At 47.7% G+C, this 13,455-nt stretch overlaps 1 protein-coding gene across 1 annotated transcript in view; it reads left to right on the forward strand.

Moving 5' to 3' along the window:
* Nucleotides 1-13,455, forward strand: part of LOC119455985 (unconventional myosin-Ia) — a 179,621-nt gene that overhangs the window by 126,052 nt on the left and 40,114 nt on the right. The window contains exons 3-4 of the mRNA XM_037717540.2: nucleotides 11,501-11,650; nucleotides 13,212-13,327. Coding sequence (XP_037573468.1) covers nucleotides 11,501-11,650; nucleotides 13,212-13,327 — 266 coding nt within the window. The remainder of the gene's footprint in view (nucleotides 1-11,500; nucleotides 11,651-13,211; nucleotides 13,328-13,455) is intronic.

Below are 13,455 nucleotides of genomic sequence, written 5' to 3' on the forward strand. Positions count from 1 at the left end.
GCAAAGAGAACACTCTCTTTGTTTCGCCTTGAAATGGGGGTGCACACCGAAAGAGACAGAGTGCGAGGGAAGAAGTCAGATCAAGGGAAGGGTTGTGCCGAAGCCTTCTTGTTCTTGGCGGATATGCCAGCCGCGAAGCATCCTGCCGACAGTGGCGCGCGAGGCCTGTGTAACGGCCTCACATTTGGAAAGCGCTGCGAGCTAAAAACACGCCCCCGGCGAGATGAAGGGGGGGGGGGGGGGGTTGCAGTAGGGATGGTGCAGGAATTGGGGGAGGGGAGAGGCGAGATGATGCTTCTGCCATTGAGGCAGGAGTTGCGCTGGGTCGAAAGGGGCGCATCAAGCTCGCAGAGTAAGGATAGGGGGGGGGGGGGGGGGGGGGTGTGGAGGCGGCGACGATCCTCGAAGGCAGCGGTTGCGGCGGTGCTTATAAATATTTGACGCACGTAATCTGAAGTGCGGGCACGCCGACAATAGATGCGCGGCGGCGGCGGGCAGGCCCCCCCGCACGCAGCAGCAGCAGCCCTCTCTCTCCCTCTTTTCCTCCGCACTTCGCGAGTGATGCCTCGCTGACGTGAGCGGAAGCCGCAAGGCCCGTTATTTGGCCCAATAAAAGCGCCCGCCCCGCGGCCGCGACGATGCCGCCGCTGCCGTCGTCGTTGTATCCCTTCTCATCCGGCTGTTCGTGCGATCTTCCCTTGCTCGCGGTTCGTGCCGTGGCGTCGTCTCCGCTCATGCCCGCATGGCACGCGCTCTGCCTTCGATGCTCGTCGTACGCGTCCGCTTCGGCGACAAGGCGACGTGTAATGCGTGCTTATTTTTTACTGTTGTCGCTGTCGTTTCTTGTTCCCCTCTCACTCTTTTTTTTTTTTTCATGTGTCACTCGCGACCGTCAGAGAACGCACGCTTGAAAGAGAGTCTCGGACCGTTATTTTTCGGATGGGTACTAAGCGCAAGAGTGTGCGTGGAAACGAGAAGCGACGCCGGGAACTATACGGGGTATCCGATTTTGTGCACATGATCCGTCGAATTTACGGTGAATGCGTCACAATCCTCTCGTTATTCGCGGTCAGCGGACTGTAGCGCTTCTTAAAACATGCATGCCGCGGGTATCAAAAGATTTCACCGTCCTTTGTTGTACCCGCAGCTCCCCTCTCTCTCTCTCTCTCTCACACAAACACTTTTGTCCACCGACATCTCCTCCCCGAAGATGAAACGGTTTGACCACAGTCCCTCTGTACAAAGCGATCGGCAATAGATGCTTCTTCATTTTCAAGAAAACAAAACAAAAAAAAGCATCTTCGTTTTTTTATTGCCACGCGCACGTGGAAATCGAAGAGATGATGCTATTTTGTTTTTTATTCTTCCCGTAGCATACCACGTAGTCGAAACGAGCTCATATACAAGAAAGAAGCTATGTATTCTGGCGCGCCTCTGGGTGGCGACTATGACTCAGACGACACTATGCGCGCGCGAAGGAACACGAGAAGAGTAGCAGATGCAGATTGCTTGATTTAGGTCGAATGTAATGCGAGCATCCTAATTATGCCGTTTTCCGGGCGCACGAGACCAGAGCATGCACTGCTGCTGGTGCTCTGTTGTCGGTTGATATGGCGTGTGTAACGACGATGTCTATCTAGCTTGTGTGTTACAACACTTGCCAGGTAACGCTCTGGAACCTCGGTAGAGTTTTGACGCTGTCTGGACTGCAAAGGTTTGTAGCGTTGCGTCGCAGGAGTGCAGGATGATCGCTAACACAATTCTCGGCTGAAGGGAGGTCGTGTTAACATACAGCAGCGATAAACCAGCGCGGTGCCGTGCGCACCTGCACATTCCGTCGCAATTGAACCGGTAGCTACTCAAGGCCCGCGTTTGTAAAGCTGTTGTGGAGACGAGAACCGAATATGACGGCAGGGAAACAAGGACAGCGAAAGCTCATGCCAGGATTCCAGACCGACAGCGGGTCGGTTACCGCCAGAACGCAACTGAACAGAGTAAGTGGTCAGCGCCTCGGCTGTTATCTTTCCCATGGCAGGCAGGCTAGACGAAAAAAAAAAAAAAAGACCAGACAGAGGAACATGAAAACAGTAGTTGGCAGCGAGTGAGAAAGAATACGCCAGTTCATTGAGCGCCCTTGGCCTCATTATTGTGACGAGCAGATAGAGACGAGAAGGAGACACAAGCAAAACAGAGCGCAGAAACAAGCATACCGCTCGCGCCGGCGTCTTATTCAGACCCGAGACGAATAGATGAATGGTCGTCGGGCCGGCGAGACGGACAAAAGAGCGAAAGGCGGGCGGCGGAGGCGACGCTCCTTTTGAGCCCGAGCAGTCCAATAGAACGGGGGGGTTTCTCGCGCACGGCGTGCGTGCAGCAGCATTCTGCCCCGCTGTGACGGAGCGCCATTTATCAGAAGCGGGCCGCGCTGACCAGCAACCGATAAGCATTTATCGGGCTCCGCTGTTGGGCTGGCAAGGGTGGGCGGCAGCGCGCGGAAGAAAGAGGAGTTGGGCGTCGGGGCTCGATGGAGCGAAGACGTCGTCGTCGTCGTCGGGGAGCACTTCTCTCTCGCCCCGTGTCCGGCATACGGCGTCGGCATGCCCGGAGCCAATGTCAACCCGTTTCCTCTGCGTGCCGTGTGTGTTAGTGCGCGCACCGTGGCGCTCGCGGAGGCGTCCTTTGTCGCCGCCCTTTGTTCTGCGGGAGCATTACTCTTGTACGCTCGGTCGAGCCACCACCGACCGGTCTGCTCGGCCGGCATCGAACGATGCGGCGGCTATAGACTTGCGCTTCCTTTCCCTTTCGAACGGCAGTCTCGCGGCGACGGCAATGTATCGCACGCGCACCACGTGGGCGTGCTCGGCGCTGTAGCAGAGGCCCTGGCGAGCTCCGCGTTTCATTAGACACACGATGTCGCATGGGAAGAGAAAACGCCGCGTGGGCGGCCTTTTGTGCGTGTGTGTAGGATATCGTTGCCCTGCCTGGGTGCCAGCAGCGGAAGAGGCAGGCGGGCGAGGAGGCGTCGTCGTTGTGCTCCTCAATAGCGGAGTCGTATACGTCGGCGACAGTGCACGGAAAGGCGAAAAGGTGTCCGCCTTGGCGAGTGGGCGGTGGAGAAGGAACGCAGTGTGACGGCCGGCTGGTCGCACGCCTCGGCATGACCTTTGTCGCGGCGCTTGCTCGGTTTGCGATGAACAGCGTCGCCGACCGTGCGGTTTAACAGTTTGCTGCGGCCGTAGGCGTTGTTTTGGTACGTCGCTATCGCCGTTCGGGGGCGGACGCATATAGCCAATATAACTGCGGGACTGGTGTCATTTAACGGTTTGTAGCTGGCGCTGATTCTGCATATTTCATGGAACGCCGCCGCTTAGTCGTAGCCGTCTCGCCGAAAGTCAAATATTGGATTGCGACCTGGTGGGAAGACCTTTATTCGAATTCTTTACTCTGGTTACGAGTACCGCCATTAAGGCGTTAGAAACAAAAATTTGCGAATATTATTATTCTTGTGAAGAATTTGATAGACTTATTAGCTTTGAAGTGCGGCGGATTATTAACTTTGGGTAAGCCTAGTAACTGCCCAACGCCTGCTATAAAGACTTTATAGGAGGCGTTGAACTGCCTAACGCATGGTTTGCGACATAAGTACAACTAAAGCATCCCTTGATATTGCTGAGTTGCAGCGGTGGCTAGATGTGGCAACTAGGAGTGCAGGATATTGTTTACGTAGACGAACTTGTCTCCGACAAAAAAAATAATAATAATTAGCTTTGTGGCCATCTATCCAAGCGTCAGTTCTCTCATGTGTCCGCTCTTGAAAGGCATTACCTGTAGCTAAACTGCGAATCAAAATAGTTATGTGGGCTCAGATAGACCGCACGATGTTTTGATAGATAGACCTATCTTCATCGGTACTGTGGACCTACCTTTGACAAAGCAACGTCCACCTATCGAAACGTCATCTAGCTTGTCTGGCGCAATTATACCTGGTTCACTTCTTTTTTATTCATATTGTTTTTCGATGTAGTGGCATTTCTACCTTGACTTTATATGCACAAATATACTCGCTTGCTATTTCAAGACGATGTTACAACGTTCTTGGTCAAGGATAAGTAATCTGGTAACGTGAAATTGCTGCAGAAATGACGTCATGACATCGCGCCTGCGCTTTAAGAGTGAAAAGCAACTGACGGTAATTGCATGGCCCCGCCTGGAAATTTGTGACATTCAGGGAGCTTTAATAAACTGCAAATGGTGTTTCTGCTTGATAAATTATTTTTCGAGGAGGTGCACTTCATTTGTGCATCAGTTGAAATAACGCTCATAATGAACTGGCAATCTTGTCTTGTCCCAAGTGCACGCATACATCAAAATGCATTCACTGTCATAAGATACAACGATGCCCCATGTGGTCCTACAAGAGGACACTGACATCGTGGGTATATCGCGCAAATAGTTTTCTTTTAACAAAATATTTTAGGAAAGAGAAACATTACATTGAAACTAAAACTGTCTTAAAGGAATTGTAACGTTATTATTGATAACAGGCTTCGATTTAATGTTCCTGATCATGTTAACAATATTGAAGAAAATAAAATTAAAGAGAACACGTCACAGATGGTAGCCGAATGCACAACGTCTCCAAGGAGTTTGTCGTGTGTTCTGGGGAATGAATTTTGGATAGCCCCTCGCAAAAACTGTTCCATGGCTTGTTTGAAGCTACTAATCTTCGATACCGACATTGTTGGGGCCAGTACACTTTGAGTGAGTGAGTGAGTGAGTGAGTGAGTGAGTGAGTGAGTGAGTGAGTGAGTGAGTGAGTGAGTGAGTGAGTGAGTGAGTGAGTGAGTGAGTGAGTGAGTGAGTGAGTGAGTGAGTGAGTGAGTGAGTGAGTGGAATGTAAGCCAAAAAAGAAAAATGCGGCACATCTTTACTTAAAAGTTTGTTTGGGCGATATCCTCTTTAAAATAGGGAAACCCTGACCATAACCTTTCATTAAAAAACGAAAGGTGGGGAGGGGGTAGTCACAACATACAGTGAGCTTTATAAAAAGAAAGGATGTACGCCCGCACAATAAATTACAGGGCTGATAGGCTGATCGGGCGAGCTAAAGCAAGGAAGAGGACAGGTTGCTTGTCTCTATACTGACGGGTCATTTGTTCAGGTGCTTACGCTATCGCCGGGTGAAAAGCCACAAGGCATTTTATTTTTATTTTTCTTGCGTGATATCAGCCTAGAACGCGGTCGCATCAGTCTGTACTTGTGGCGTGACGTCGATCTGCAGGGCATCGCCCTCTGCCTTTTTGTGCCGATGTTCGGTAAAAGGAAGTAATGAAAAAAAAACTTATTTATGGGAAGCGTGGAAGAATGCGAGTTATCGAAACCGCCTGTGACGGGGAGCATCAATCTAACTAGGCGCACCCCAACCACCTTCCCCGCGCCCTATACGCGCGCCGCCGCTGAAAGCTTTCTCAGCGTCACCTTTGTTTCTGCGCTTGGCGACGCGCGGTTTAGCGTAATTCGCACTAAATTGACAGCCTCGAGCCTTGAGCTTTCATACCAGTGGAACATGGGCGCTAGAAACTGGGCGCACTTGTTGCTTTTGAAAAATTCATGGGTCAATGGAACCGCTACCAATACTGAAATCTTCAGTTTTCTCCTTTCTTTCTTTTATTAGTTTTTTTTTTTCAGCGGGCCCTGGAAAAATTTTTCAGTTCATTGTACAGCAACCAACACACCTGTGCTGAGCACAGGAAATGTATGCCGCGACTGCTCTTGCGCTATCTACCGATATTCTTTGGGTCTAAACCGATTCGTTTCTGCGGGAGTAGTGTTTGAGAGCCAGAGAAAAATATCTTTTTGGAAAAGACAGAGTGATTAGCCAGCGTGTTTTTGTCTACATGCTACTCTGCAGGGAATGGGATAGAGGAGAAGAAAGGCCCTAGAAGAAGGTCGACAGAAGAAAAAAAAACAATAAAGAAAGGTTCAGGTCTAGTGATTGTACCGGCAGCAGATTGGCAGGAGGCCACCGCTAGTTGCACTGTCCTGCGGGCAACGAACATGGCCCCTGTCCTGGTAGATAGGCCAAACGATGAGATAAGGCACGTTTACACTTTCGCGAATTCTAAGGCTTCACCTGGCGTGCAATGTTATTGATAAAAGGGAGACGTCAAAGCCAATTGTGTAGAACAGTTCAGAACGGTTTTGTAGCCCGGATTTTACTTCAGACAGCGAAGGAGGGGGTTCCTTTCAGTAGTCTTCGTTTCCTTCCATTTCTCTTCGTTGAGGAAGGGAGAGAGGGGGGAGTTTGTCAGAGAGATCATTAAGGCACAGTCACAATGAGCAAAAGGCTGGCCACCATTCTAGTAAACATAGTGATGTCAGCAGCGGCGCTGTCACACTGCAGCAATTAGTGTTGTAGGTATACCGTACCTTCAAAGATAAAATTTCGCTGCTTTTATTTAAAGGGCTATGTATTACAGTCCCACTAACACGTCTTGCACAAACGCTTTAGGCTTCTTGACGGACACAGTGCGTGGGAAATTATCGTCGAAATGTATGATTAATTATTACGTAGCTTTTCTCATTTACTACGCGTATACATACGGAACTCGGAGGCAATCTTACCATAAGGCGCGTTTATATTGATCAACCTTTTTAGGGGCAAGTCTCGTCCTTTATCATCTTTATCCCCAACTTCATCACCCACTACGACTAATTTCGCATTCCGATCCGGGAATGTCGGCGCAAATACCTGCTTCAATATGCTACATCTCGTCGCGTACTGTGCGCCTGTCATAAAGCAGGTGGAACTGCAGTGTATAGCTCTCGCCCGGCAAACACGACTACGCAATGAGCTTGACTACTCCGGAGTGTGTGGGGTTGCGCTGAGATTCCCGCCTCAAAATTAGCCGCACCCGGGGGATTAATCTAGGGGCGAATATTTCGGAAGAATCAAACAAAATCAACGTGCCATGTGATATGACTGTCTTCAAGCTTTAGGAATAAATAAGGGGTGAGCGAATATTCGAAAAGTTCGAATATTGTCGGATATTATATTTCTAATATTCGTATTCGATAGGGAAAATATATATTCGAAAATGTTCGAATATTCGGTTGGATAACAATATTCGAATCAAATTGAATATATTGCTGGCTGTGCGGGAGCAAACGCGGTGCTTAGCATTTGTTTCTGTCTAATCTAAGAATATTGTGGCGAGTTCGTGCTCAATTTTGAGATGATTTTGTGCTGCTAGCGAAATTATGCCTGCAAAGCACACTTAGCCACTAAGCTAAAAATTGTGCGGAAAAGCCAGCCTCTCCATAGCAAGGGGCACACGTTTGCGGACAGCGGAGCTGCGCCCCCGTCCCTCTTTTTATTCTTTAGGAGCGAAGCTCCATAGGATCTCTCGATGTCCGTTGTCGCCGTCGTCGTCGTAGCTCCCCGTCGCGTACGCAGCGCGCATGCCGACCGCGCGCAGGTGTTGCGCCGGCGCTGCGCTGCTGTCGCTACACTTAGCACTGCAGTATGGAGCAGCGCGAACGTAAGCGAAAACGTCGTGACTCTGATCCTACACTTCGAGAACGAGACGCGGCAGCCCAACGGCAACGCCGCGAAGCTAACCCCGAGCTACGAGCACGAGAAGCAGCAGCACGCCGGCAATGGCAGCAAGATCCCGAAGCGAAAGCTCGAGCAGCAGCCGTAATCGTCCAAGGAGCTTCGCTCCATCATCAGCATTCACTTCGTGGATCGGCTGCAAGTTTTTTTTTTTTTTTTCAAAGCGAAGCTTTATATATATAGACGATATCGTATATGGCTAGGCGAAATCGCCTGTGCACAGAAAACTATCATCATCACCATTGGCTCGAGCATCGTCGTCTTATTCCGCAGCTGGCTCGTTGGCGCCCCTCGGCTTGCGCTCGTGCTCGTGGTCGGCACGCGATCGTGCCACTGCTCCCGCGTTTGTCGTCGTCGTCTTCTTCCACAGCTGGCTGCGTTGCCGCTCATCATTCCAGGGTAGAATCTTACTCCTGTCGTCGTAATGGGGAGGCCACGTTTACGGGGGTATGAGCCATTGCTTAAGGGGATATGAGCCATTCATTGTCTTACGTAACGGAAAGATGTAAATTTCAAGCAATTTAATTTCGAAGAATCGCAAGCGGCAATGGTGGGCGAATGCTGCTAACCACGCCGCCGAGCAAACTCGAGACATCGAACGCAAGCGACAACGGCGGACTGCTGGCATACCGTCAGTGACGTCGTTCTCTCCGTCGCAGCCGAATGTGTGTGTAACCTCATAATTGAAAAATACTTTAATGAACCTCCGGGATTAACCCAGTGACAAACACCGGGGCCGCACGTTTCAGCTTCGCTGGTTAACTATCTTCACAAAGTGGAAGGGCCAACGAAGGTTCTTTTATTTCTTTTTTATTTATTTATTTATTTATTTATTTATTTATTTATTTATTTATTTATTTATTTATTTATTTATTTATTTATTTATTTATTTATTATTTATTTATTTATTTATTTATTTATTTATTTATTTATTTATACAGCGCCACCCCCCATTTCTGAGATCATTGCTTGACAGCAAGTGACGACTGGCACAGGGTCAAATGCCTCCGAGTTTACGGGCATTTGATGCGGTATAATAAGGCACAGACAGGCTGGCGAGGTCAGCCAGTGGGCATTACTCAATTTTCCAAGTTAACATGAGCCAAATACACAATGTTTTAGTACAACGGCTTGCTAGACTAGTTCTTTAACATTGACAATGTAATTTCAATGTTTCAACATAACAAATTAACCCAACTTGCTAATACATGCATGCGTGTATCGATTAGATATTCGAAGGTGAGTATTCGTATTCGACTCGTATTCAAAAATTTTTATATTCGCACACCCCTAAAATAAATATAGTCTCCGCCGCTATGAAAGGGAACACTTGTAGTGCTCAAACAGCGATACTGGCAAATGTTAGTCAAAACCACGGTCACTGCGATTTGATATATATATATATATATATATATATATATATATATATATATATATATATATATATATAGCTGAAGAATCAGTGTCACAGAAAGTCCTTTATTTAAGCGCTGGAACTCACAAAACTACTCGATTTAAACGAAACCCCCCTTGGTTGCGTTGTGGCTTTGGCGTTGCGGTTGTAAGCACGAAGTATCGGGATCAAACCTCGGCCGCGGCGGCCGCATTTCCATGGGGGCGAAATGCAAAAACGTCCGCGTACCATGCATTGGATGCTCGTTAAAGAACGCTAGGTGGCCGAAATATAATCCGGAGTCCCGCTATAGCGCGCGCCCTAAAGAACCCTAATAAAGTTTTTCATCCATCCATCCATCCCCACTACGGTGTGCCTCATAACCAGATCGTGGTTTTAGCAGGTAAAACCCCAGAATTTATTTTATCTAAATGGAATTCTGGTGTTCGCCCCCTTTTACATTGGCGTACCGCGTAAATCCTAAACGCAACGCTTTTGTGTTAATTAATTAATATTAGTTCATTATAAACAGTCTGGCCGTGAACGATAAAAGTAACCGAATGGCCATATTTTTATTAGTCGCAACCACATGAACCCAACAAACAATAAAGTCAATGCAAGCATCAGGGAAATCAATGGTGATTCTAACTGAACAGTAGAAATAGTAAAAAAAAAGTACAGGATATAAAAGTTCACAAAAGATGACCGGCAGCCGATGGAAACCTTTTGCACGCAGCGTGTATGCAAATCAACGTAAAGTGGTGGTGTAAGCCGCACTTGCGTGGCTTGGATACCGTTTTAAATAAACTGAGTGGAAGTTACACTTTCAACATACTGCATGCACATGATCAGAGGGAGAGAGATAGATAGAGAGCAAGTATCTGAATTACTTGGTACTGTTTTGGTGATAAAGCGGCTAACCACACGTTAATTTAGAATGTTGTGTACATACAACGTTGTGTGTATACAAAGTTGTTCGCGTGCGAAGTTGTTTGCGTAAAACGTTGTTTGCTTACAGTGTCGTCCGCGTACAATGCTGTCAGCGTAGAACGTTGTTTGCATGCAATGCTGGTGTAGCATGTGGCCCATATGTGTTGAGACTATGAGGTGCAACGAATCTCTACGACGCTTTCACGAAGCTTCACTGACGTTCTGTTATCGGCATCATTTGCTTATGGTGTTATTTTTGTCGTAGTTCTTTTACTTTTCTGTAGATGTTTCTTTTTTCCTACTTTTCTTTATCTCTTACGAAACATTAGCTCACATCGCAGAAGTGACGTACGATGGCACATTTTATGTGATATTGTCGCTCTGCTTTTGGTAGTTGTAATGTCATATTGGACCAGAGGACATTACGTTACCCCGTGCAGGATGTTTTCTACGCTTGGCACCACCACGGGTCATCAATCATTCCCGTGTGGTTGTCAATACCGCGCTGGCGTGGACATGCCCCCTTAGCCACCTTGTGTTTGTTGTCTGAACTCACGTCGATCCCAGCGTTCCAGAGGCGGCCTTCGTGAACTACTTACGATAAAATGATTTCGTTCTGCAGAAACTTGTAAACATTCATACTTGAAATGTGCTGATTGCTTATTTTCTGCAGGAAGTATAATCATCAATGATTCAGTCAATCTCACTACGTCTACAAATGTGGTGTCTACGCCTGAACTATGAAAAGTATTCCACGTATATGGCGGACAAAAATTGATTCTTTTATGTGCACTGTTCTCGGGCAATACTTCGCCCCAATGAAATTTAAACAAATAAAATTACTGCTTTGAAGAGCATGGACAAAGAGAGAGAGAGAGAGAGAACCGTCTGCACGAGACAGAGTGACATCGTTAACGGCCGCGCGGACGCCTAATTTCTAGCGCTATTTCTGAAACACTTCGCCCATGTTAACTGATTTCGAAGCACTGATCTAATCATGTTACGTCTTTAAAGTAACTATTTTATCCCGGCCGCGCCGGCCGCATTTCGATGTAGGTGAAAATGCAAAAACGCCCGTGTGCTTACGTTGTAGTGCACGTTAAAAACCCCAGGTGGCCAAATTAATCCGGAGCACTCCACTACGGCGTGCCTCATAATCAGGACTGGTTTTGGCATGTAAAACCCAAGAAAGAAGAAGAAAGTAACTATGTTCTTTCGTTCTCGCGATTCTAAGGCATTATCACAACCTATACAACTGTATACATGGCACCTGGTGTGTTCATAGTCAATTCATCCTGGTCCATGGGCTATCTGTGACGTTTCTGCAAACTCACATCATCACAACATCATCACCTGCAACCCACGTACAACGTCATCAAATTATTGCCTATTATGCCAGTAGGTTATGTGGTATACAAACAAAAGAAAATATCTACATGAAGGCAAAGGATAGTCTACAGGATGTCTATAAATAGCCTTTTTTATTTTTTCTAATGTAAGCGCGGAGAGAACAGTGCGTAACTTGTCTCATATGCGCCTTTTTCTTTCTCTGTGTCGTGCAGCAGCAGCGGCCTTCGTCGTCGGCCAGTGCCCGTGGTGTGCTGAGCCTGGACCAGGAGGTTGGCTTGAGCGACGCCCTGCTCCTCGAGCCGCCCACCGAAGAGGCCTTCATCGCCAACCTGCACCAGCGATTCAAGAGGGACCTCATATACGTACGTGCTTCACCACCACTGGATCGACGGTGTCACGAGCTTGGCAACAAAGAGAGGAGATGTGACGAACGATTGTTGGCCTAAAGCATGAAGCAATGAATAAAGTTTGCTGCGTAGACGGCATGTGGATTTTCCAAAAGCCAAGTACCCATTTGTTCGAGCGTGTGTTGTAAGCGTGAGGAAGAGTATGGAACACGGTGTCTTTTGCGACAAGGCGAACTCTGTACTTGAGTAGCAATGTTGTTTAAAACCCTGTAAATGGACAGGCCCGGAATCGACTCCGGTATACGCGTGGAAGTGTTGTTCTTTTGAAAATTACAGTATTGACCACGCTCAATTTACCGTAATTAGCGAGCAGGCGCCTAATTGAGCCGTTATAAGTCAAGGCGTATAGTGTTTCGGTGGGCGTTGTCACGCACGACGTCGTTGAAATGTTCTCAAACGTTCTGCAATGCCCCTCGCAATTGTTCACTTTGCCGTGCTACTCTGAGTATTTCTCAATATTGAGCATTCGACATGAAACGACAGTGGGGCGATAAATGTTTGCAAGGTCTGCGTGAGAAAATCGCCCACAAAATCACGCACTGAAAGATTGAAGTGCGTTTTCCAACGTCTTAGTGGTACTTACAGTTGTGAGGACATTTGAATCGCAGAAAGTGCTGAATGTCTGAAGCAGACACGGCGCTCATTCTGAAGCGTATTTTTCGAATTTAACATTGTATGTTTTTGCTGACCGCCTCCAAGAATAAGCTCTGCGGTTCGGATAGAATAACCTACGCATTCAGTGCACTGAACTCGGCGGTGATCCCTCGGTGAGAGAATAATGTTGTAGAAAAAAAGCGTGCACAGAAAGTCTTGTTTTCTTTTTTTTTTTTTCATCACGAGGCGCTTGCTTGCTTCTTGTACGGACGCTTATCGCAGCATGAAAACGAAGTCAGGCTGGTTTATGACGCTGCCGCTAAAGCATTTGCCTTTGGTCTAGCTCTGCTACAGGAAGCTGACTGTAGTGAAGTAACTGTAGCTGCGGAGACCGGATACGTTCCTTACCGCTTCCGCACTGCCCAACCGCGCTTCCTTCCGATTGACCCCACATCCATGGAGTGCATGCTCCTTTTAGGGCGTCTTTGTTACGCTGTCTCTAAATTGACTCTCTCATCGCCCGTTCGCCTCCTCTTTCCTTAACACATGTCTTTTGTTTTCCTGAACTGCCGGCGGTACATGACCATTTTGTTTCTGCTAATGACCATCAGCCTGACCCCGCAAACGCTTAATCGTTAGCCCGCCCTCAATGTTAATGATCACGCAGTTGTGTATATGTACATTCACGAGAAAATACTACAGGATAGCATATCTTCTCTTTTCCTGTGTTGAGTCGTTGTCAGGCTATCGCAAGTGTACAGGCTCTGTTGCGCTTCGACTGCGCCTCGACTGCGAAGTTCAGCCTGACCAGCGAGAATTTGACGTGGCCGCCTTTTTGTGAAAGTGTGTGTTTCTTTCGGTCCAGGAACTTGTACCCCTTTCAATGGAGTGGTGTTTCTTTTGTGCTTCTTGCTCGTTGCAGACCTACATCGGCACCGTGGTAGTCTCAGTGAACCCATACAAGAAGCTGGCCCTCTACTGCCCGGACGTGATTCAGGCCTACGAGAAGTGCAGCATGTTCGAGCTGCCCCCGCACATGTGAGGATCGGTTTTGCATCACGCTGTTGAGTGGTCTTGGCATATCGCTTTCTCCCATGACCCCAAAATATAATATCATTGTTCTTTTACTGGTATTCGTTTTCTGTCATTTTAACACTCTAATAATT

This window comes from Dermacentor silvarum, chromosome 6 (assembly GCF_013339745.2).
Source record: "Dermacentor silvarum isolate Dsil-2018 chromosome 6, BIME_Dsil_1.4, whole genome shotgun sequence".
Classification (NCBI taxonomy): domain Eukaryota; kingdom Metazoa; phylum Arthropoda; class Arachnida; order Ixodida; family Ixodidae; genus Dermacentor; species Dermacentor silvarum.